Source organism: Athene cunicularia (assembly GCF_003259725.1).
Source record: "Athene cunicularia isolate RWA chromosome Z unlocalized genomic scaffold, athCun1 chrZ_part2, whole genome shotgun sequence".
Lineage (NCBI taxonomy): Eukaryota > Metazoa > Chordata > Aves > Strigiformes > Strigidae > Athene > Athene cunicularia.
Genome location: NW_020799143.1, coordinates 10750681 through 10777288, shown reverse-complemented (window position 1 = coordinate 10777288; position 26608 = coordinate 10750681). Strand labels below are relative to the sequence as shown.

At 35.1% G+C, this 26608-nt stretch overlaps 1 protein-coding gene across 1 annotated transcript in view; it reads right to left on the bottom strand.

The window, feature by feature from the left end:
• LOC113490019 (contactin-associated protein-like 4) overlaps positions 1-26608 on the bottom strand; it is a 234238-nt gene that overhangs the window by 14631 nt on the left and 192999 nt on the right. Inside the window, exons 15-21 of the mRNA XM_026866169.1 lie at positions 24955-25082; positions 14103-14273; positions 8978-9196; positions 5034-5273; positions 2927-3151; positions 1333-1466; positions 169-256 (exon numbers count right to left, since the gene is read on the bottom strand). Of these exons, the coding sequence (XP_026721970.1) occupies positions 169-256; positions 1333-1466; positions 2927-3151; positions 5034-5273; positions 8978-9196; positions 14103-14273; positions 24955-25082 (1205 nt within the window). The remainder of the gene's footprint in view (positions 1-168; positions 257-1332; positions 1467-2926; positions 3152-5033; positions 5274-8977; positions 9197-14102; positions 14274-24954; positions 25083-26608) is intronic.

The window sequence follows — 26608 nt, the reverse complement described above, 5'->3', positions numbered from 1 at the left end:
TTATATTTGTATTTCAACAAGACTGAACTTTCTACCTTGATTGTGACTCAGTGTCTAATGAAATCCAAGACAACAAATGCCTTTCAATGAAATTAGGGTTATTATTTTTTATGTGCCATGATGATATTTTGATCTATGTTTTAGAAAACCCTGTGGTGTTCCACTTACCTAAAATCTTGCCAAGTGTGAGAGACTTGATTGCATTGAATTCTGTGCCTGAAGTCAGAAAAAACTTCATTCTTTCATTGTGGTTAACCTGAAGAATGATGCAGTAAAGAACAAAGTGAAATAATGGAAAAAAATTGTCAAAATTAGTAAAAAAGTAGGTAAGATCAAGGTTTAAAATAAAAAAAACCCTAAACCTGAGGGAAGCATTTGTTAGTTATAGCATAAAAATTAATCAGGAAATAGATGATCAGCTTCCGCAGATCACTGATTATAGCTGTGATACTTCTTAAGCTTCCCACTTAATAAGCCTATATTTATCTTATTGATTGGGCTGATGCCTTCTTTTTATCTTTAAAATTAATAAAAATGGTAAAGGTTCAAAAACATGAAAAAGGCTCTTTTCATTAAAAAGGCACTCAACAATTAATTCCTAAACATCAAATATTATCTATTTACTCTAAATGCTCTTCCCCCAGGGTACCTCTAGAACCTCTTACCTTCAAGCCTTATACCAATGCATGATTAAGAAAACAGTGCTAGCCTCAAAATACTAAATTGTAACATCCCAGGCTTTTAAATTTTAATTTAAAAAATTAAGACTTTTTTACATGCTAGTATCTACTGTTAGCAAATCAAATACTTCCAATTTAACATTAAAATTCCACAAAAAAAATAAGAAAAATATTTTAAAATAAGAAAAATATTTTCCTTAATAGTCACATTCCTTTGACATAAAAAGGAACAAAGAAAATGAGACAAATAAAAAAGGAACAAAGAAAACTAGACTAATAGGCTTAGATTATTATCTAGAAGGTCAGATATTTACACTGTAGTTTGATATATAGTTTAAAACAAAAAGCAAAATACAAGCCCCAAAATTAATGACAGCAGTCATACACATTTCACAAATTGTGAAAAATTAACCATCAAACAGTTTTTTATGTCTTCATAAAAAATGATAAGGAGGTATTGACCCTATGAAATAGACAAGATGAACACCAAAACGACTGTCTAACTGTGCAGCATGTCTGCTAATCTTTGCTTATTTACTTGAGATATTAAAACACAGTCTACTTGGAGATAATTGCCTCGCTGTAACTATTTCATTGATTTTGCTTTGCATTTTCTGTCTTTTTATGATAATCCACAATCTCACTGAATTACCTCTACAAAGAGCCTTTCCTCCTCTCTGTTAATCTTCACGTGTTGCAGTTGTCCATCAGCCATACTTTTGATATTGATGCTGAAGACATCAGGATCTTGATGGCTATCTAGTTTGTACCTGATGTGCAAACTTCCTGCAGGTATAAATGATCAAAAGCTATTGTACATTACATACACAACAGGCAGTATAGTTCATGTGCAATGCTTCCTGCTTCACAAGTGCATTTGAAGAGCAAACCAAATGCTTGATTTATTTAAGGAATTAACTATGAGAAACTGACATAAGTGAGAAATTAAAGAAGGCAACAGGAAAAGTAATAGCAATGTTGGAAGAAGAATGCAATGGCAAAGATAGCCACAAACCATCATAAAACTGCATAATAAACAAATTTGTGCAGAAATTTTTTTGTAAATTGTCTTACAATACAGCTGAGAAAGACTTAGTCTTCTAATTCATATCAATGGGATTTATCAAGTGAAATTCAGTACCTTACAAATACTGTTCTTGAATAATGTTTACACAGTCCAGAACTGTAAACCTCTGACCAGCTTGACAATTCAGTAGGATCCAGTTAATAACTTCTAGCTCACTTTCCCTTTCTTGTTAAATCCAGCATACTGTGTAGACATATAATCACAGAGACTCTTTCACAGCAGAACACAGAGGCAATGTGGATTGCTTGTCAGAGATTCCCTCCCAACTGTAGATGGACTACAATTTTCCACTCATCTTTTGGAAAGCAAGGCCCAGGCCAGACTAAGGTCAGTCATGAGAGAAACATGTTCCACCTTACATGGTGGGGATGATACTAATTCTATGTCCAAATCTGTCTCTGGGAAAGCAGAACACCTTCTGTGAACACAGAACAACTGTGAGTGCAGAGTCTTTGATAAACAGAAAGATTCAACTCATCTGGTGGTTTTTTGTATGGGTTTGTTTTGTTGGTTTTTTTTTTATTATTAAAAAAATAAAAATATCTAGACATAAAAGAAAGAATGAAAAAGATCCAAGTAGCATTTCATGTTCAGCTTAAATGGAAGCATCAACAAAGCTATGTGTATTTTCACAGGTATGCATGTACATGCATATTTTCATAGGTAAATCAGTAGCTTATGAAATTAGTTGAATTAAATGACCTCTGATTAATTTGGAAAAGATAATGCACTTTCAAAAATTAGTTTATTTTATTATTTATCATGTGGATGTCAATTAATATGTCATGTGAATAGGATATAGATCAGATACACTTCATTTCAAAACTTTAAAAAAAAAAATTGAAATATTTTACCACATTTCTAAAGGATTTCCAGAAATATTTTTGCTAACATGATTAAAAAAAAATAGTAAAAGTTAAAGTTAAAGTTAAAGTTAAAGTTAAAGTTAAAGTTAAAGTTAAAGTTAAAGTTAAAGTTAAAAGTAAAAGTAGAAGCAATGTTTTTCATGTGGAAAGCATTGCTTGGTGCAGCTGAAAAATAAATACACTATTTAAAGGATAATGATTAGTTTGTCATTCAGGTCTGGGAATCAGAGTGAATCTCAGTTGGCAGCTATGACATTCATTACTGTTTCCAGGAGGTCTATCTGAACACTCACCATTTCTAGTGAGAATGATTGAGAGGTATTCCTTGTAGAAGGAGCTGACATAAAGCAGTAAGCTTGGGGTCTGTGTTGTTCGGAAGGCAAATGTAATTTCTTCCCTGTTCAGTGTCATGTCAGCATAGAAAGAAGAAGCATGAGAACTGGAATTTTTAGGTAAGGTGTAGTATTCTTGAAAATTGTATGTCACAGAAGTGCCAGTCCCAAAATAAGCAGAGATCTCTGAAACAAAAGGTAATTCAGTTTTTGAATATCATGTAAAACAAGACTAAAGCTAAATTTTTTAATTTCTGCCAGAGAACAAAATAAAATATATTCTTAAATATTGTAATAGACCTGAAAAAGAAATATAAATGGAACTAGTATCTAGAACTATAGAGAAAAATAAGACCCAATCTGGGCAAGAAAAAAAGTCCATTTAGACATATGTTTTAAATATCTGTTGCATGCAGAAGTGCTTCTTTATTGCTAGTTTTAAATATGCTTTCTGCTTTATTCTTGTTTATCCATGTCCTCAAGCCTACCATGTCCTGTCTTGTATGTATACTGCTTCTACAGAGAAATGGGTGAAGCAGTTTAAATCCTGACATATTGATTAAACTTGGCCACACCTGAAACACATATGTGGGAAAAGAGACTAGCCAGGTGGGAGAAAGGAAAGGAGAATACAAACTGGGTTATGGTCATAGAGGGCTTCTGTATCTCTGTGATATCTCACAGCCATTTTCTGCAAAAAGTAACTGTCTTAAACTATCTTGTTTTCACATACAATCTCCACACTTCAGAAAAATGTCTAGAAATTTCTGTAATCTGGCTCATTATCTTTGACAGAAGGCGACTGAGGTTATCAGATTACTGTAAATTATCCCACACTTTCAGCAACAGGAGCTACTCTGAACCTTGTAGAATAATAAACATGGAGTGTGACCCTTTGTCTCTTCTGCTGTTTGTGGGGGAGGAGGAAAGTATCATTCCTCACTCAGTGGCAGTAGCTCCACAGTGATAGGTATGGAAGGACTTCACACAAGTCCTTTATTTTTGTGGTAGCAATGATGGCTGGACAGATGTGCTCACTGATTTAGAGGAACATGGACTTACAGCATATAAACCACCGAGTACTTTGTAGGATGCATTTAATACATAGAATCATAGAATGGTTTGGGTTGGAAGGGACCTTAATGATCATCCAGTTCCATCCCCCTACCACGGGCAGGGACACCTTCCACTAGCCCAGGTTGCTCAAAGCCCCGTCCAGCCTGGCCTTGAACACTGCCAGGGAGGGGGCAGCCACAGCTTCTCTGGGCAACCTGTGCCAGTGTCTCACCACCCTCACAGGAAAGAATTTTTTCCTTACGTTTAATCTAATTCTACCTCTTTCAGTTTAAAGCCATTACCCCTTGACCTATCTCTACACTTTCTGATAAAGAGTCCCTCCCCATCTTTCCTGTAGCCTCCTTTAAGTACTGATCTCTCTGGAGCCTTCTCTTCTACGCTGAACAGCCCCATATCTCTCAGCCTGTCCTCATAAGGAAGCAAGTGATTTTTAGCACATAATTACATGCAAATGCTCTAGAGAAATTTCTGTCCTTAAAATTCAAACTTGAAGATGTGTGATCATCTACTAGTATGACACCATTACCAAAAGACACCTCTAAAATGGCTGAAAGCATGGGCTCAGTCCTGATTCTGATGATCTCAATTTCTTCTTACAGTAAAAAGAAGTTTAAGTTTCTTCTGCTTCTTGGTTTGTTTTCCAAATTTAGTCTTAGTTTTGAGATTAAGACTTGAAAGACAGAAATACAAAAGTTTATTCATATAGTTTGTAGCTTTAGTATAATATAAAAGAATCAAAGGAGTTGCATAATGTTACAGAAGAGGTACTGATCCTCTCAGGTAATATGGTTCCTGCTTTAAATAATCTATGCTGAACATATCTCTGGAAGACAGTGTTTAGCAAAATTTACACTACTTGAACAAATTCAGCTGAATTTTCTCCATATTATATAAACCATGAATATTTTACAACCATTTAAACATATCTTTAAAGGGCTGTAAATATCTTGTTCTGCTTTCAATAACTTATAAAGCTAAAAGACATGCTTGCCTTTCTTACAGAATGGCCCAGCATAGGCAGAGAAAGTGCAGTCACAGGAGAATCCACTGTACTTCTCTCTACATTTTCCACCATTGTGACACAGGTTACCATAGCTGCTACAATGTCCAGGACAGCCTGGTTCTACTCCTGGTGTTATCTTTGCTCTCTCTTCCAGGTCAAGGGCCATTCCATTCAACTGTAATGAACGAATGCATCCCAAAAATCCTTTCTGCCTGGATGCTGTTCCACCTGAAATAAATTCACAAAATGCCCTTTATGTTTTACAGCCCCTAAACAGTCTATTATGAGATTCAAGGATACAAGCCTATGAATGTGAAAATATTTATACATAGCTTTGAAAGCATATATGATTATTTCTTTGTCAAGTAATTACAGTGAACACTTCAAGATTTTAATGGGAAACAAGGTTATTGCACAAGAAGATACCAAGCAATGATGCATACTTCTATTACTTCACAAAGGAGTATCATCCAGAAATTAGGTGGTTTTCTACTTTTTTTTTTTTTTCCTATTTTAAAGGGAGAGAGGAGAGGGTAGGAGAGGGGAGGGAAAAAAAAAAAAAGAAAGAAAAAAGGAAAAATACAAGAAAGAAAAAAGGAAAAAGATACAAACAAACAAAATGAAACAAGAAAAAAAAAAAGAAAAATCTCAGAAAGCAAGAAAGGGGGAAAAAAAGCAAAAAAGAAAAAAGAGGATGGGTGAGTGATGAGCTGTACAGTTTTACTCTTGCAATATCTTGCTGACTGATCAACTGATCTGTGTGTCTATCCATCTTTCAGTGTCATGGTATGGATCATGATACTCCACAGTTGGTGTCTGGCCTGACATATTTTGTTCCATAATGGAAGCTGTGTACATTCTTGAGTAATGGGACCCCTCACTACAGAGCAGTAGAGGACAGCATATACTTGACTATATGTGATAAAGATACAGGGCAATCCTAAGGTTAACAACAATCGTTGCTTCATTTTTTTTCACTGTTGTTTATTTTTAGCACACTTCCTGACAGCTAGCATTTTATTAATCCTGATTGCTTTGCAAGGTGTGCAATCTACATTCCATCTCTCAAGTCCTTTATTTTGTACAACTTATTCTGATATTTCCTGTCATTTGTTCTCCTTTAAAAATTAAAAGCAGAAAATACTCCACAATGTGTAAGATTTCCAATTATAATTCTGATACATCTCAAATTAACTTTTGGATAAACGTTTCCGTGTAGTCATCTGTTCTCATCCTTTTCTATTGCAAAGTCTGTATAATTCTTGGTGTTACATGGAAAATCTTGACATAGCTCTTGTTATTTGCAGACATAATGGCACAAAACCGCCTAGCAATAGGAAGTTCTGCTAAAATGAGCATTTTGATGGCAGCTTTAGGCATTAGTTCTTCTTCTGGCTTCTTTGGCAAACCAGAGTATATACATCTAAGAAGTAAAGAAAGAGTGTTTTAGCTTGAAGAAATCACAGTCCTAGTATGTTAGTAACAGACTGAAAGGTGTCTATGGCAGGTACTAGGTATATGAGATGACATTTAACTAGAGTGCCTCTGCTAATGTCATTCTCAGTACACTGTTTCAGGTTTTTTTCTATATCCTTTCACTGGCTTGAGCAGACAAGCCTCAGTCTGTACCAGTGGACTGTCAGCAGAACTAGTCAAACAGTAAGACTCATTACTTCCTCCACTGAAGAAAATTATATTTAATTGAAATGATTAAAATAACTTATAAAGAGTTATGAAAAGTTGCATTATCCAAAAGACTGGTTTAACTCAAACACAAGATAAACTAGATGCTATACTGATCCACAGATAGTATTGCAGCTGCAGAAACATCCAAAAAAACTCTGTTGCAGTCATAGCAAATCCTCACAAATTATATTCAGTAAATGCATGCTTCAAATAATTTAAATGAATCACTATCATTTGTGGTCACACTTCAAAAACACTGTTTTGACTGAATAAAGTTAAAAAAATGCCATTTTCATCAGTTCTGCTCTAAATTATTTCAAAATAATTGTAAAAACTCCTAAGGGATTTCAAGATATGCAGTATTATAGTGAAGGTTATTTCATTTTAATCCCAGAATCTTCAAGAATTTTCAGAGAGGAAGAAAACCCAGAACACCAGAGCTAACCAAGAGAATAGCTCTTCTAATACAATTATTCACCTGAACATTATCTGAAGAAAACAAGCTAGATAGCTTGCTTGTATACAAGTTAAAACAGTTCTTAAATTGTCAGCATCATACAGGAGATGGATGTATATAAATTTACTAGAATTTGACAAATTATTTGACAAAAAAAGTTACTCTATTCAATGGTGAGTTACGTAATAAAATAATTGTCGGAAATTGCAACTGTCAATAGACATTAGTACAGTATTAGACTGGGAGAAGGGTTAGAAGAACTAGAGATCAATTAATTATCACAATAATTAGAAAGCTATTTAGACTTGATATTACCATAAACACTTGTAGAATTAGATTGTTCCTTAGTTTCACAGATCAGACCTTGCAAATTAAAACTGATCTAATTTCAGCTGTTCATATAAAAGTAGTTTTATGGTAAGTCAAGTCAGAAGACAGGAACATAATTTACTGTAGTACAGTAAACAGAAATCTCCTAGTCCTTCCATTAATAGTTCTAGTCCAGTAACATGAATATAAACTAATTTTAAGACTTCTCTAAACTCCACGATGGCTAATATCTTGGATATCTTCTTTATTATAGAATTCTTCATGTTTTAAATCAAAATACAAAATTATTAAATGTTTAGTCTAGTCTCCATCTACCATCCTTGATACTTCTTGAGGCACAGGTCAGAATTCCAATCCCAGCATACAAGGATTTTCTCTCCATTTAATTTTCTCCTAAGAACTCAGAGTTTCTGTAGCTACAGTTTAAGAACACTGCTCCCCCTAACTGCACTCCTTCCCAACACACAGCAAATAAATAATATACTCATTTAGTATGATGTATCTTGCAGCACATCTAGGTGAAGATCTGTTTAAAAGTAGGGCAGAATTTACATGCTTTTACACTGTATACCATACATACACACCAGAAATTTATAATTTCATAATATAGCAATATTACAGTAAGAACACTACCATGTACATAACACATAGTTCTACATAGCTCTATGTAATAGCTAAATAAACATTATTTCCTCTCTGCTTTTCCAGTGTTTTATCTAAATACATTAATATATATTTGCTGAAGTACAAAGGCAGAAATAGTTCTTCCTCTGAAATTTTCAAATTTAGGAACTAGTCATAGATCTGGATTTTTCCTGGTTGTGTTAAAACAAAGAATAGTCCCTTTGTCTTGTTCCCAATACTAAATAAACACAGTCTGATTATTCCACTAAATGTGTTAGCAAAGGGCAGAGGTGTAGATCACAGATTCAAAGAATCACAGAGTGCTTTGGGTTGGAAGGGACCTTTAAAAATAATCTTATCCAATCCTCCTGCCATGGGCAGTGACATCTTTCAGTCAATCAAGTTGCTTAAAGCCCTGTCCAACCTGACCTTAAACACTAAACATGATGGGGCATTCACAATGTTTCTGGGAAACCTGAGAAGTTATGGATGAAGAGAGACAACATAAATCCCCTGAAATTACAGAAGTAACACATCTACCTTGAGCAGATGATGTCCTCTCAAAATATAGTGCCAGTGGAGATGCTTTAGTTATTCTTCAAACAAACCTCAAAAGAAAAAAACTGTGCAGCAGTAAATATAGGCTAAGGCACTGAATTTGTAATCGTAAAATAGAGCTACACGTCTACGGATTTTTCACAAAGGCTCTCATCTCATCATAGAAACTGTTTTCAAAATACCCAGTTGCTGTCTTTTTCTGTCTTATTTTTTTCTTCTCCCCTTTCCATATTTTCATGATGATAACTAGGAAAGATTCTGTTAAATGAGTGCCTACCTACGAAGAGCTGGCTGTTGAGCTGCAAACGAGTATGTCCATCAGGTGGTGCACCATGAGACCTTTGAGGAAGCTGATCTACTTGCAAGGATGCCTCTTTTATGTTTCGTTCAGCCTTCACATAATGCCACTGGTTGTCATTTAAGGAAGTGAGTGATTGCACTGTAACTTCGCTAGGTCCATTTCCAACATCAAATGAAAAAATCACTTCAGATGGAGCTAGAAAGAGGACAGTAATGAAGGACATATAAATTATTTCATAGCTAAAAATCATTAAGTGGCAGAACAAGTTACTTTAACATCTAGCCTACTATTTCATAGGATAAGACTGACCACTTTAGGGGAAAAGTTTACTTCAGGAGACCTATCTTCAAATTTAATTCTTCACACTCACTGATAGTGAGAAAAATGATTTGTCAACAGCATGAAAATCAAGAACTTTGTGGATCTGTAGAGACCATAATAGTCAAGAAAGAGTAAAACATGCTAGCTTCATTATTTTTCAGTTGGGATAAAAAGCACCTCTTGCTCACATGTGAATTGGTTACCATTGTTAACTATATTTAAATTATCACCACTATAATACAATCAACATCTTCTACTGTCTATTTGCTTTTGTTATTTATTCACACAAACTCTAAGCATATCAGAGGGCAAATTTTGATGTAGTTTATGTCTATGGTGAATTAAATTGAGTTATTCCCTATATAACTTTCACATTATATGATTTTAGTTTGCTTAGAAAACCATAACTGAATCCTGGCAGGTCAAAATAGTAAGATGAGGAATATAACAGAAATTGAAGATCTGAAAATTATTAATATTCTCTTTGAAACTCTTTCTTTCACATATTCAAGGACAATTGTGTATGAAAGAAAGTAAACCCAAACAAGGGATTACCAGGATTTTGAATTATTAAGGATTTGATTAAAGGACTAAAGGTCTGAGAAGATCCCATGAATCCGAGAGTAAGGTTCTCATATATGTCATCGGACTCTGAGACAAACAGAACAATCAGAAGTAGTCAAGGGAAATAAATCAGCTTAAATTTTTTTTTTCATAGATAAATTTACTGAATTAAAAAAATATATATTTAAATGAAATATTTTTATTTTCTTTTCACTTTTAAAAATTACATTTGATTTTATTGGTAACATTTAGGTCCACTTTGGCCAACCTTTAGACTGAGTAATGCCACATGCTTTCAACCCTGAATCTGGTTGTTAAAAAGCAATGTTCTATAATGGTTCAACCTGAGAGAGAAAAGTAAAATGACAAATACACAAAGCATTTGACTTTCCAAATAAAGTAAGGCATAAGGAGCAGTCAATTTTTAAACAGAATGCCTTTTATAATAAATGATCTCTCCTGCTTAAAAATCAAGAGTGTTTTATAGAATAGTAAGAAGTAACTTGATTTATAAAACCAGTTCCTCAGTAAAATTAATTTCAGGATAAATTTGTTTCATTTGGACAAAGTTGAGAGCTCAGTCTCTCCTTACTGAGGGATAATAGGTAAAAAACCAATCACACAGTAGGAGAACAAAAGCAACAGAAACTCCATGTGATCAGGTGAAGAGAATTTCTGCTGAATGTTACCTTCTGTAGGGAGGTCTTTGTAATCCTCTGGATGCTGTTGGAGTGAAGCCTGAAAACACAAATTCTGCTTTGAACTCACTGAATATGCCTATTAAATAGCATATCAGAATGACAGCTCTGATAAATAATGCTACTGTTTAGATTTTAAAGGCAAGAAACTATATAATAAAAATTTTGAAATAACCACTGAAATAATGAGTTATGTTAGTACCACTAAAAAATGTAATACAATCTTGAAAAAAGGGAACCAGTCCCAGAAGTTCCAAAGACAGCAAGGGTGACTGCATGGCCATCTGTTGGAATCTCTGAAGATTAACCAGAATATGTCAGAAAAAGGTGAAAAAAATAATCAGTTAACATTCTACAACATTTTAAATAATTCTGCTAAAACCAACTACACTGCAAATTTGGAAGAAATTTAGCATTTATGAGCACAGTGGTCAAACCACCCATGGAAAGTATGCCACAGGACATGGAGAGATGCTGACCGAGTTCTAAAATTTGTCCTCTTGCGACAAACGACTGAGGCAAAGAGCACTTTGGTCATTTCCTGGGCAGCAGGGAAGGGTACATCTAGGAGTACTCTGCTGGTGCAAAAATACTTTGTGAGTCCTGCCCACCTTGGCATTACTCAAAAATTTTCTAAACACTGAAGGGACTCTTGTGGCCCTAATGCATTCAAACTTAGGCAGAGCACAGCTATAGATTGGCAAAGTGGAGCGGAAGATGCAGTTGATGGTAATCATGGAGAGTGGTCAGTGGCTAGCTGCAGTTAAAATGACTACGAGAAAGCACAGTCATTGAAAACCATTCAGCGTATCAAGGTTGAGTATCGCATGCAAAAGCAGAAAGGGATTACCAAGTAACATGCTACAGAATACAAAACCCAAGAACTTTCTATAAAGGAAACAATTGAATTCCACTCATCCTGGACAATAAATTGTGAATTTGGGATGATGAAGGCCAAGAGCAGCTGCATATTAGTCTCTTCAGAACTATTTTCAAAGCAACTGCAGAAGACTCTCCACATTAATACACCATAGTGTTCCCAACCCTACTTTAAATTTCTGTTTAACTCGTTGCTTTTAAATAGGAAATAATCCTTCAGTGAGCACTCAGATAGAATAAAAGAGTTACTCAGTCTTTCAGTTAGAGGATGTAACCTGTGGTCATGTAAGTATTCAATAGACTGTAGTATTCAGAGTTGAATCAGCCTTGTTGATTTCAGCCACTGCTTCTGCAGAAGATTAGAGGAACTCAGACAAAAAATTATCTTCTGCAAGTTACTTTGTGTTTTAAAAAACAGTTAGGATGTACACCACCATTTTTGCAATAGTTTTCTGGAATATTATACATAGATGCATGGCAGTGTTTATAACTTCATAAACCCAAACAAACAGCGCTAAACTTCACACTTCCTATAAATATTCTTGATCTGACACTTTTGCTTTGGCAAAATTAGACTTAAAGGTATAAAGATCATTATGCCACAAATAAAAGAATTAGACATAAAGCTTAAGGACAATCAATAAAACGCTAAGAAAAATCATTGCGTTCACAAGTATAGAATGTCAAATATTAATAACATAATGAATTTTAAATCATTTCTAACATGTTCTCATCTTAAACACTGATACCTAACATTTTTATTATTGTTATTTATTGATCATTGCTTTATGTGGAACTTTTAATAGAATATCAAGTGTTGGTTAGTGATTTACACGCACATCTGTTATAAAAGAATGTATGAAGATGAAATCTAAATGATCCTACACAATATGAAATGTTCAAGGTGATTGTTGGTTCTGATTTGGAAAGGTAGTTGTGATGGAAAGGTATATTGCTCATTTCTGACCAATAGACTCAAGTGCAAACACACAATTCTATCTCCACTACAAACAACCCTACCTAGGTCATACAAAAAGAATAGGTCCATTTATTCAACAAATCACGATGTTTCTGGAAGTGAAGAAATATCTTTACATTCTAAAAAATAATAAGGTAAGCTTTGGGGTTTTTTAAATGTTGAAAATACAGAGCAATTCAGCCTTTCACTTTCTCTCATGTCTTACTAGTCACAAGTGATATAAAAACTGTAAGTACAGAGTAGTGTGGATGCTTATGAATGAATGGGACAAATGACATGGGTTTGTCTGCATAATATTATTCTAAAAACCCCAATTATGGTCTTCTGCCAACTGTCTGAATAAATTTAGTTCTCAGAAGCATCCCTTTAATGTTTCCATGATTTAACTGTTTATTTTAAAAATGGAAAATTATTTATCACAGAAGAATATCATAATTGCTTCAGAAATTCTCCACTGAAGTGCTGACCTAGTACATTTTCTGTATTGCATGACACTGGGGTTATGATGCTATTGTGTTTTCACCTGTTCAAGAAATTTAACAGAATGCAGTCCATGCTTTTGATAGACATGGCAAATACACTTTTGAAACGGTATTTTTCAAATACAGCACTACAAATTGAGATAACGCAAACCAAATTGATTAAGCATTACACAATATAATTAAACTGCCTACAAAAAAACACAGTAGGTGTTTTCTTGTTTGTTTTAATAACCAAAGACATTAATATTGGGGGAAAAAAGCAAGAAGAATATTTAAATTTTTAATAAAGATGAATTAATGTTTCTATAGCAATATTTTGCCATATATTATATATATTATATATTTTATCTGTACTCTTAACTGGAAAATACTTGAGCATGATAACACAATGGATTTGTAAAAAAATGAGGAACTCTCTAATCTCAAGGTAAAAAGAGTTCTAAAGAGCTCTCAGGCATCTGTCAAGTATAAGTCTGATGTGCTATTTCAAATGAATCTAATAGTTTTTTTAAACAGTACTTCATCCTTTTAAATATTCTCCCCTATAATAATGAATAAGACTAAAACATCGAATCAACTAAGATAAAGCATTCATTCTACATTAGTCATCTTACTGAATTTAGTGAGACAAATTTTTCTTGTGTAACAACAATTCATGGGTGAAATCTAAAGATTTGGGTATGTACAATGAAGATAAATTAAAAAAAAAAAAAAAAAAAGAGAGAGAGAAAGTGTGACTAAGGTAGGTTAATGTGCCACAGAAGGTCTGAGTCACACTCTGTGACTGAGTGAATCTTTTGTCATTCACATGGAGTGTCTGGCCTTAAAATTTGGAGGGAGAGAATTTGGTGGCAAGGATGCAGCAAGCAAGGGCAGGAGAAACAGTTGAAACAGTCAGGAGCTGATTGCTGTGCTCTTAGATTAAAAACCGTCTGCAGTAGAAATTATTTTTGAATGGATATTTGTATAGTTCCAGTGCTGGAATTTTTGGGGAATGATACAAGTTCCAAAAGCAGCAGTAACAGTTATAAAGCTAGAGAAGTGTTTTAAAATATTCCCCCTTTAACTGAATTCTAATTTAGTCCAACAAAACAATAATAACAATAATAATACGTGACAATAATCAATAATAATAATAATAATAATATAATTATTATTATTATAGTCTTCTAACTTACAGTATAACTCTATCCTTATGAAGTCTTGAATTCCCAGGTTTTCTAAAAACACTCCTGAAGAAGCAGTAGTTTTAAAGAAAAATGAGACATCTGCGCTGAGCTCTCCATGGAAGGTGGGAAAATGCAGGTAGGATGTCTCTGTATTGAAGGATGCTGAATTCCAAAATGTTCCTGGTCAGCAAAATGAAAGATTAAGTGATAGATACAGTGTTATATAATATTGCCAGTATAGGTTTTCTCACTAATTAAACCAAGTAAAGTGTCCAGATCTAGGAAGGGGTTGTAATGTTCAGAGAGTCTAACTTCACAGAATTCTCCTGCTTAGTCTACAAATCAAAAAATGGGGGTTCTTGAAGACACAGAAAAATTATTCCACAGGAGTAATAAAGGTGCTCAGTTCAGGCAACCAAAAACCAATTAACGGGAAACAAAATGTCTGACATCTCAGCTAGATGCTGATATGTCTAGTTAGTGTCAGATGTATCCTTTTACGAAATTAACGTAGTAGTTTTAAATGAAGTACTATACCAACATTAGCTAGTATAAACTATAACTATGAAAGCTGATATGTATATTTCTCACACAAGGAAAAGTCTTGTTTTGTTGTAGTCCAGTGAAGTTTTACCAGATATCACAAAGGTAGGATACAGTCCTAGCAATTATTGTGGCAGGAATTAAAGAAAAAATAATTACTTTTATGTAGGTCTCTTCTCCTTTAGTTGACTGCAGTTTAGAAATTCATATGCATTCTTACTTAAATGATAAATCTAATATTAACAAGATCAAACATAGATATTCTTATGGTTTGATTATTCTTTAGGCTGGCATTTAATCACAATTTGTGATTTTTTTTCCCGATTATTAAAAAGTTTATGTGAAAATCACTATTAACACCATCTTCAAATAAGAAGATAATCTGCATTTAGAAGGACATTGTTATTATTGCTGATTTCTGACAGATTTCATTATTAAGTTATATTGCTTTCTAAATCAAATGAGGAATTCAATAACTTCCTATTTAATCGAACAGGACCAATGCATGTTCTCCTGATAATGCTGTGATCTGGGTCTAAATGCTGTGCAAAACTATGATTTTGGCTCCAGGCACTCTCTGGGGTTTTTTTGGGTTTGGGTTTTTGTTTTTTTGTTTTTTGTTTTTTTTTTTTTTTGTGGTTTTTTTTTGTGTGGTGGTTTGTTTTTGGTTTTGGGGTTTTTTTTGTGTGTGTGGGGTTTTTTTGGGGTGGGGTGAAGAAAAAAAAAACCAAAAAGATTTGCAAATTTGTCTTTTATCTGCAAAATCAAATTCTATGATACTGTGTACACAGAGGCTTGGTCCACAAACCAGTGAATAAGTTCATTCAACTATTCCTCCTGAGTTTTTAGCAGTTTTAATTAGCGTTCGGATCTTGCACCTAGAAAAGCAGCATGGTAGGATACTCACATGTATCCTGGCAATTGCCTGTTGTAACACTCGTCACTTGGGAGTACTGTCAGTCATCGTCACAAGTTAGAGCAGCCATCAGGACAAGTTTACATGGCAGGGCAGAGCTGTAACAAATGGCTCAGGCTTGGAGAGCAAAGCACAACTTTGCACCTTGCTCTCCTGTGCTGCCTAATGGGCTCCTCAGAGTTATCCTGTACAAGTGCTGTCAGCTGAAGGCAGCAGCCCTATGTATTGGAGTCAATTTTAAGTCCATGTTCCTCAACTGTTTCATGTCATGGCTCCCACAGAGCAAATTTAACCACAGTTGTGACACAAGTATATAGCAGCTATTTAAAATACAATGGACTGGCTGTTACCAGTAATTCAAACACAATAGGAAGTTTAATACTAGTAATTTATACAAAATTGGTAAAACGTTGTTAGCAATTAGAAGAGAGACAATAGTGGCATTAACAGTTCAATAGCGTAATGATACACTTAGCTTCAATGAAGCATTTGAATGATCTTTGTAAATCAGGATGGAGTCCTTGGGGGAGGGCAGGGATAGGAAGTTTTATTCTTCCTGTCTTCATTTCCTGTGTTCTCTTATCTAGCTGCGTTTTTTTCTCAGCTCTAAAAATTGTGTGATTTATGAATGTTAAACTACTGTATCAATAAAGCGAGTTAAATATACATCTAGCAAAAGTATATTACAAAGTGTCTTATGTTGTAAATTAGGGTGGGAAAAGGATTTCTTCACTTTACAATATATGACTCACAGTCTTCTATTTATTTTGCTGGAATGCCAGACAGCATGTAGTCAGGAAATCAATGATATTTAGCATTTTGTCTGAGTAGTAAGACTGCAGTCTTCCTATGAGTAAAAAAAAAAGAATATTGTGTTTGTTATAAATAAAGCAGCAGCATATTTATACTGCAAAAATTATTTTATTGTCATATATCATCTAGTCTTACCAACTTGAAGTTGTAAAGTTAAAAAGGAACAAATAAGAACAAGAGATAAATTAGCCACTTTAATATGGCTAATTAAGATAGTAAAACTGATTCTCAAAACAATTGTGCAACTGCAAGTTGTAGCAATTTTCAAGCTTTTAATCAAAACTGAAATCATTTATTTATATCAATTTTTCATTATATCTCTTAAGTGTGGCATCATTCATTCTTTCATTGTGAAACTCCAGCAGGGATAGTGAGTACTGAGGCAGAGAAAATAATAACTTATGTTGCCAATCAATATTTTCTGTATGGGTTTTTCTGACTAGTCTTCCCTCTCCCTCAAACATATCAAATCTCTGATCGACATGACACACACGATACTACCATCTTTTATAGACTGACAAAGCTAAGGCACACTGCTGTTAATCTGGGGTTGCTAGCTGTGATCTCAAAGCAGTAGTAGTCTTTGTGGAGATGACATTTAATGTGCCTTCCATTTTGCGCATATTCTCCCTCTTAGAGGGATTTTGTGAAACACTTAAAAGGTATTGAGAGAGTTTCCAGCAGAGAGTACTCTTCTCTGTAAGAGCCATCTTCTGGTCTCTGGTACATAGACAGGATCTTTGAATTTCACTGGAATGCCACTGTGATCAGATTATAAGTGCACAGTAGTAGTAATGCAGAAGGTTAATACTGTAGGAAGCATGCTCATCGTAAATTGTGGATCTTATTAACCTGTCTGATCTACACTAGCGGGTTATTTTAGTTAAACTACCAGTAGATGATCAGCATTTTGGCTGTTGTCTTTGGTCTGCTCCTCCCTATCTGGCCTCTTAAACTGGTCTTTAAGTTACATGATCATCTATTATTTGTGTCCTAATGTTTTTATTTGGTTGATTTGTTTGGGTTTGGTGATTTTTTTGTTTGGATGGGGCGGCGGGGTGTGTGTGTGGGGGTGTGGGGTGTGTGTTGTTTTACTTTAATCCTGTGCAAAACCAAGCAGGAAAATCATCACTACCTGTTACATGAACTAGATTTGCCCAATATTTTTGTCAGTTTTGGCACATGCAAAGATTTCTCTTCATCCAGGACAGCAGAGAGGAGGAAAAAATTACTGAGAAGTGTGCAAACTGCTTCTTCTAAAGCAATCCTCCTAATGTTATGAAGTCTGACCAGATGGCAACTGTTTGCTTCTGAGAATCTGAGTTCAGCTGCCCTACCTGTATCACTACTTCCAGCTCTGCCACATTGCAGTTACAAGAAAACTCATGGATTAAAAGACCAGAAGGAAAAACTGCAATCATGCAGTTTCACCTCCAATATGCCAGAAAACATAAATTCCCTGAATCAATTATTGTTTGAAAAACATTTATTCTAGGAAAAATATTCAATCGATTCAATTAAAAATTGTACATTTATGAAAAATTCATAAATGCCTTTACTTTCCATATATATATATATATATATATATATATATTCCTATAGGCACACATACTCAGCCCATTGATCTAGCTTCAAATCCTGACTATTGGATCTTTTACTGATTTTCTCTTCTGCTTTCAAAAACATTATTTGAAAGTTCTTACTCTGTGAAACTTCATTTAAGTTGAGTACATCAATGCAGATTTTGCTGGAGTTAAGCAAAGAGATTAAGTTTAAGAGGCTTTCACTAAAAAATGCATCTCAACTTCTTTAATGCAAACCTTTAACCCTACATTCTTTTTATATAGTGAAAACTGTAACCACAGACTTGCATTAAAGTTCTTGATTATACAGGAAGCAGTAGAGAGGATAAAAATAATGTTGATTAGACTGAGAATAGGACAACCCCCCCCCAATATTGTACAACTAAATAAGAGAAAGATGTGAATACACAGCATACAGATACTTCTGTTATTAACAGTACAAGACATGCCCTGATTTCTCAGGCTACTGCAGATAGGTAAAACAGATATTTTGGCTAAACTTTGAAATTTACTGTGCTGCTGTAATGAAAGTATCACTTATGATTAATTAATACAGTTGGTCTCTAAAAATATATCCAAAGGTTACACTAGGTTTGTTTGGTTTAAATGTCAAACTGGAAACTCACATTGAATGGATTATCTGCTCTCATTTACCTTCTTGTATCATTTTGTTGTTGAATTTGTACATCTCCATTTCATTGTTTTAAATCAACCAAGTATGTGGCACATTCTGAAATATCTTATTAGACTCCAAGTATCTCACCTCATCAACATTGCTTTTACCAGTACAGAAGTCCCTCTGCAGTTTGGCCAAATATATTTTGTATAAACTAATGATGAATGATATTATCTTTACATTGCATTGCACTATCCCTATATACTGTTTTATGCAATTAAGATCTATATTATCAATTTTATTGTTGTATCAGAAATAGCATGGCCAGCAGGGACAGGGAAGGGATCTTACTTGACACTGGATCATACTCAGCACTGGATCATACTTGGCACCTCGATTTCTGTGTTCAGTTTTAGGCCCCTCACTACAAAAGGACATTGAATGACTCGAGCGTGTCCAGAGAAGGGCAACGAAGCTGGTGCAGGGTCTGGAGCACAGGTCATACGGGGAGCTGGGGGTGTTTAGTCTGGAGAAGAGGAGGCTGAGGGGAGACCTCATCACCCTCTACAGCTACCTGAAAGGAGGTTGCAGAGAGCTGGGGATGAGTCTCTTTAAGGAAGTCACAATTGATAGGACGAGTAATGGCCTCAAGTTGCACCACGGAAGGTTTGGACTGGATATGAGGAAGTATTTCTTTACCGACGGGTTGTTGGGCGTTGGAATGGGCTGCCCAGGAAGGTGGTGGAGTCCCCATCCCTGGAGATGTTGAAGAGTTGGGTTGACTAGGTGCTTAGGGATATGGTGTAGTTGGGAACTGCTGTCAGTGCTAGGTTGATGGTTGGACTAGATGAACTTCAAGGTCCTTTCTAACCTAGATGATTCTGTGATTTTGGGGCCAAAAATCAGTCTGATGCAGACAGATTATAATTACCCATTTATTACACATAGTTTTGGCACATTAGCTTTCTTTCAGTGTTCTGAATAGATTTATATCTTCTCACACTTATTGGAATATCATAGTAATAAATCAGAGTATTTCTAGTAAGTTATTGTAAGGAAGACAACAAAAAAAACCCACTTGAATGGTGTGGGTTTTTAAAGACCACCCATACTATCTTTATTATAATTTAATCAATATCTGTCTTTTTCTTGCATAATGACAAAAATAATTGAGATGCCTCTTTCTTTTTTAGCATTTCTACCTATTAATGGCCCAAAGGTTTCTTTTGTCCCCTTACACTTTCCTGTTACCCTACACAGTTGATATAGGTTAATTTGAATCTTAACTTTCATTATCTTTAGATATATTTTTTTATCTGTTACCAGCAGTGCTGGCATGCAATTTATTAGACATATTGTACAGCAGAAAAGAAAATATAGAAATGAATCAGTAAAAAATTTTAAAGGTGACAGAAACGGGTGAGTACTACTTATATGTGACTGTGTGTCATCAAATCCTATGGCCTAATTTATCTAAATGGACATATTCCTCTAGAATACCATTACTACTTTCATTGCACTTTGGCATCTTAAAAATATAGATAGCTAACTCTATCACAAATGCTAAGAAACAACTTTAATATCTGAATGGAACTTTATATGTAAAGAGATCTATATTGGTATTGCTTTTGCTATGATTTTTCTTATATTAGGTTATTCTTTCCTGCTTTGTTCTAGCAAATATGCTCTGGTTTTCTGTAAGTAACACTCTTTCCATAAAAGTCAATCCATAAAACCTAACATAAAGAAACAGAGTAATGAAATGTTAAATAAAAGAGTGAAAATATAAAATATGCAGTGAAGCACTGGCAACTTCTGCCAGACTGCATTTGAGTTGATACATGACCTCTTAGAAGTACCTATGAAGAACTCTAACTTGGAAACTTAGTCATGGGAGTGCATGGTTAATGACAATTCAATTCCACGGACTATTTGTAAGTCTAATTCATATTGCTGTCATCATAAACAATCATTTTTATCTCTAAGTATGTGTCCTACAAGGATGTGGAGGTTTGAACTCAGGCGGCAGCCAGACGCCATGTGTCCGGCCGTTGACCTCCTGCTCCCCCCTCTGGTAAGATAGGGGAGGGACAAAAGAAGAGAATTCGTGGGTTGGGTAAAAAGAAAGAATTTACTAAATATAACAAGAGAACAAGAGTAGCAATAGTGAGTTCAAAAGAAAACAGGTAAAATGCTACAGTGGCTTACTCGGCACAGTGACCACCGCTCCCAGCAGACAGTGTGCCGCCAGCAGAGTGAGCAGAGAGCTAGCCCCACCCCGCCTGCGCATTTGCATATCATGGTATGAAATACTCTAATGAAACTCCGTCCTGGTCGAAACCAGGACAAAGGAATAGATCATTGATATGATCTTTTGATTTTGAATAATTCAAAAAAGTACTAACTGTATCACAAATACAATTAAACCTTCTCCCCCCTTGTCCTGGTTGACCTAGGATAGGGTTAAGTTTCCCCAGCAGTGGGGAGGGAGCTCCAGCTGGGGTATTTGATACCATGCTTATGTCAGGTCTGGGCGCTTGGTGGGAAGAGCTGGGATGACTTTTGTGCCGGTCGCTACCCTCACTGCTGTATACCTCTTGTTCTGTTCATTGTTATTAATGTTACTGTTGTTGTTCGGTTTATTATTTGTTACACTGTTGTATTAAATTTTTCCTTATCCCGACCCCGGGGTTTGTATCTCACTCCCTGCCCCGTCCAGTCCGAGGGTAGGGGAGGGACGACAGCTGTGTGGTCTTGGCTCCTGGGAGGGCCTAAAACACCACACCCATGTTTTTATATAGCATGCCAGTGAGTTATTCTGAAGAATTTCTGTCTGTCAGAAAGAACAAAACCCGTGTTTAATAAAAGGATACCCCCTATGAAGTAGAATTGTATAATTTAGTTTTAGAGAGTGACAGAAGCAGAAATAATCAGTAATCTCTCTGGAGAGTACTCAGATCACTCTTGTGAATCCAAGAATATCTATTTTTCATTGTTTAACAGCACTTCTCAAAAATCTGTATTTGCTACGAGATTTTTTTGTGTGTGTGTTTTCCACTTATCCAAAGGTGCAGAAGAAAATAAATGTTATTAAAAGTGCATTTAATTAGACCTTTATGGATGTCCGCAATCTGAGGTTATAAAAAAATCTTAGTAACAGCCCGCTTCTTTTCTGCAGCTTTAAAGTGCTACTATATTTTTGCTGATCTTACAGGAGAGTTTTGACTTACTTCATCAGTTTTGTCTAGTGTGAAATTTAACATGAAGAACGGAGTAACTACCACAACTCAAGGTTTTTTACATTCCGGAAAACAACTTTAAATAAAATTTTCATTATTAAAAACACCGTTGATAGATAAAAATCATTGTAAACTATTTTGTTAAGTCATAGACTCAGTCATTTTCAGTATAAGGATTAAAAGAATACACTAGAATGCTTATTGTAATATATATAATTATGTTGTATATGAGAAAAGATATTAATATAATACGATAACACTATAAAATATATATAATGTATTATATATCTCCTATATTATGTATTATTACACTAGAAAATATACATAATCATGTAGTATAATGATTATAAAATATAAAATATATGATATACAATATAAAACGTATGAAACAAACTTTATAACATGATACCTCATATTCACATATTTTATTATATTTTAGCATATAACTAGTATTTTATTCAACACCTTGAACTTTGTTTTTACATTAAAATTCTATGATTTTACATAAATTTTTCCTTCAGAAATTTTGTGGGTTTTTTTCTCAAATTTTAGTCTCTACCTCACTAAAAGTAAGCCATCTCTCATTGTCTTTGTCTTTATGACATAAATGGCTGAAAAGCTTATTACTGCTTTTATTAAACAGCTGAGTAAATGTTCCTTTTCAAGTTTGGTTGGTTTTTTGTTTTGTTGTTGGTTTTTGTTTGTTTGTTGGTTTGTTGTTTTTTTTTTCTGCATTACCATTAACTATTACATTCTGAAAGGTCTTTTCACTGAGATAATTTCAGTTGATTGCTTCTTTCTGAAGTCAGATTCTATAATGTTGTCTGACATTACAAACTTATTTCTCTGACATTCAGACTGACTTCTTGTGCTTGCCCTCATGATATTTTAGAGTTCTCAATTGCAGCCTGTCTAAAAACACTGTGATCATTTAGCATCAGTGTGAAATCTTACAGCAACTCAATCACTCAGATTATGCAAACATCAAATAAAAGCAAGGAGGTCAATGGTGTCAGAACTGTCTTTATATTTTAACGATTCACCTGGGGGAGTTAGGTAGCTTCCATGTTTTAATATTTGTGATAATTGGGGTCAGGTTATAGATATAATTAATAGTATTTGGGAATTTGGTGAGTAGTGAAATTGAAATTCTCCCCATTTATAAGTATTACTCAACGTGCAAATACTAACATTTCATCACTGTCATTTCCCTGGTTTCATTGTCCATGGCCACAACAGAAGCCTGCTGCATGACAGACTGTATGTGCATGGCCAGTCAACTGAGGGAGGTGGTTATCCCAATCTACTCAACACTTGTAAGACAACATCTATGTACTGCCTCAAATTCTAGGCCTTTCAGTACAGGAAAAACATTCCTAAACAGGAGCAAGTATTGGGAAGTCCACCAGGATGTCCAGATCTGGAGCACTTTTTCTGTCCTTCAGGCCGAGGGGCCAAGACTGGTTCAGCCTGGAGGAGGAACAGCTTTGTGGGGGACCCGACAGCAGCCCCCAAAACCTAAGGGGAAATCGTCAAGAAGACAAAGTCAGGCACTCTGCATTAGTGTAATATATGAATATCAAAGGCAATGGTATAAGTTGAAACAACAGAGTTCCAGGCTTCATCTAAGCAAAAAGTAATTCTTGGTAAAGACAGTCATGCAGCAGAGCAGGCTGCCCAGAGAAGCAGCGCAGACTCTGTCCTTGGGGCTTCAAGTGCCAGTTTGACAATACCCTGAGAGACCTTCTCTGAGATCATGGCTGATCCCACTGTAAGCAGGAGATGTCCTTAGGTCCTTTCCACTGTGAATTATAACATATCCTATGCCATAACCCCATGATTTAACAGTTCTTTGATAGGTGGAATAAACGATCAGCTCACGATTGGATGTCAGACAAGTGAAAAGGAAGCACCCAATAGTGGTTTTTTCATGGCACATATTTTCATAAGGAAATTAAAATGCACTGCTGCAACACACACCTGGTAACAAATCTTCCAGGTATAATTACCCTGACAAGTCACAGAAATTAAAGTAGAGATGACATAAAGATTAATAAATGCTAATATATATGTATTTATCTGTACAGTCTCCTGAGTGAGTCTAAAAGTACAGATCTGTAATTCTTTACTGGTAATTCATTTCTTCTTATTCATAAAGGCTGGAGAGATTTGAAAATCAAACACATCATCATATGATGAAGGAGAAAAATCACATGATTATTAAAGACAGTAATTTTTATTTATTTGAAACAATTGTAAAGTTAATGAAAACCTTTAGGGTAGTGTTGGATGTAAAGAAATTAAGTTTATTAAATATTTTAATCCCTTACTCAACTGTAAACAAAATCCTGTCCATTCAACTCTTCAGTTAAGATTGATCTGTAACATTGCTTCTCCTGATTCTTGATTTCAAACAGCAGTAGACATAGAATTTTGTGCAATAGTTTACTACTGAACATGAACCAGATCTGTTTTCTTTGCCAAGGATGATGGTAATTAATTAAATCAGAAATGTAATCACAAATCTTCAGTAAGGTATCAGTTTTCCTCCAGTTGTCTCATTACCTTTAAATTATTTCCTCACACATTCTATTTTTCTGGTTACTACATACATACTCAGAATGTATACAAGCTTTCTGTTTTGAATTAGTGTGTAAATTTCTGTGGAGTTGAAATTTTGCTCATAGGTATTGCATATACTGGATTAATCTGCCACAGTATAGTTTTCTCAGTTGCACAAATGCTCAGAAAAGTTAATATATTTAAGGTTTGGTGATGGAGGCATGTGTATCTACTGAAGGGTATGTTTATCCCAAAATATGGTAACCAGTTATGAATTCCCCTTCATGTAATGCTTTATCCATGACTTAAATAAAATTGCATAAAAACACTGGATTTTGTACTCAAAATATCTGTTTGAAAACTATACAATTTCTGTTGCCACTATTGATGTGTATCATCAAAAGTATATCTTTACAATTCTACCCTGGTTTGCACTGGACCATCATATTTTGCCTTTTTCCTTCCTAATTACTAAAAGAACTGTATGGAATTTTTACAAAAGTGCATCTTAGGCTGTTTATCAAACATTTAACATTTATTGAAGTCAAAACTCATTGTTGCTTAGCAAAACTCTGCAGTTGTTACTTACTGTCACCACGGCAAAGCAAGGGCCCCAGTTTGTAAGCTGCTTCAGAATTGGGTCTATCAGTATCTGTGATCACAATTTCAGTTACTGGTAGATGTTCCTTGTAGGAAAGGAATCCAGTATCATTCATCCTGAAAAGGTAAAATGAAAGCCACAGCTCTCTTAAACGTTTCTGATAAACATTTCATTATCATTAACACATCACTTGGGAAAAGGAAAGAATCAAATTCTGAAAAAAAATGCTGCATAACTCTATTGGTAATAAAGGCAACTGTGAATACAAACATGCTTTGGTATTGATATTTTGACCATTTGACAGGACAGAAACAATTTTATGGGAAGTGGGCAGTTTTGTGCTTGTCTGCATAAGCATGCAAAAAAAATTTTTTTCGTAAATGGATCCCAACTGGCTGCCTAAGCTAATGTATTTGCCCATGCCAGTCATTTTATGCTGCTGAAGACATACTGGTTCTATAATGGCTTGTCTCTACATTATGGAATATTAAATGGCTTAACATAACTTTCAAATAGCCTTTTTTCCTTTTTCACCTTGGTAAAAGCTAAAAAAAAAAAAAAAAAAAAGAAGTCATGCTGAGTGTAGGGGAAAAGCATATGCTACAAATATGCAATTTGCAGAAAAGGAAATACACAACCTAGCACTCAGAACACTGTTGTGGTTTTGGCTCTTTAAAGTAGCTAGTATGGGGCTGTGTTTTGTTAGTTACTGCTGAGCAGTGCTTGCACAGAGTCAAGGCCTGTTCTGCTCCTCACACTACCCCACCAGTGAGTAGGCTGGGGGTGCACAAGAAGCTGGGAGGGGACACAGCCAGGACAGCTGACCCCAACTGACCCAAGGGATACCCAGACCATTATCCAGACCATATGATGTCATGCTCAGCATATAAAGCTGTGGGAAGAAGGAGGAAGTGGGGAGATATTCGGAGTGATGGTGCTTGTCTTCCCAAGTAACAGTTACAAATGACGAAGCCCTGATTTCCTGGAGATGGCTAGACACCTGCTTGCCGATGAGAAGTGGTGAATGAATTCCTTGTTTAGCTTTGCTTCTGTGTGTGTGTCTTTTGCTTTAATTATTAAACTGTCTTTATCTCAACCTATGTTTTTTTCCACTTTTCTGATTCTCTCTCACATCCCATTGAGGTGGAGTGAGTGAACAGCTGTGTGGGGCTTAGATTGCCAACTGGGGTTAAATCATGACCAGCTCACATCCAACAATTGTAATCATAGATCAAATTCCTTGTATAAAATCTTTGTTAACTTAGTGTCAGAACTGAATTTCTAAATTTCATAAGCACTGGTTTTGGCCTTAAAAGTGCTTCCTCTGAACCCATGGAAATATTCAATCACTCAGGACCATTTTTGAAAACTCAATCTATCCATTCAATAAATTTATAGTCGAATCACCCCTTTAATGGGCAAAGCAGATATCTAAGAGACAAAAGTACAAACTCAGAGAGGGAGGGCAATCTGGAACTCACACTGCTCGGAGATTAAACATGAGACACTCTCCCCAGAAAGCAAATCACTGGGAATGTGGCTGGGCTTAGTAACTCCCTCTGTCAGTACACCACACACTGGGACTGAGACAATGGGAAGAGATTCCATTCTTGTGTTGAATTAGTGATTTTTTTTCTCCTCT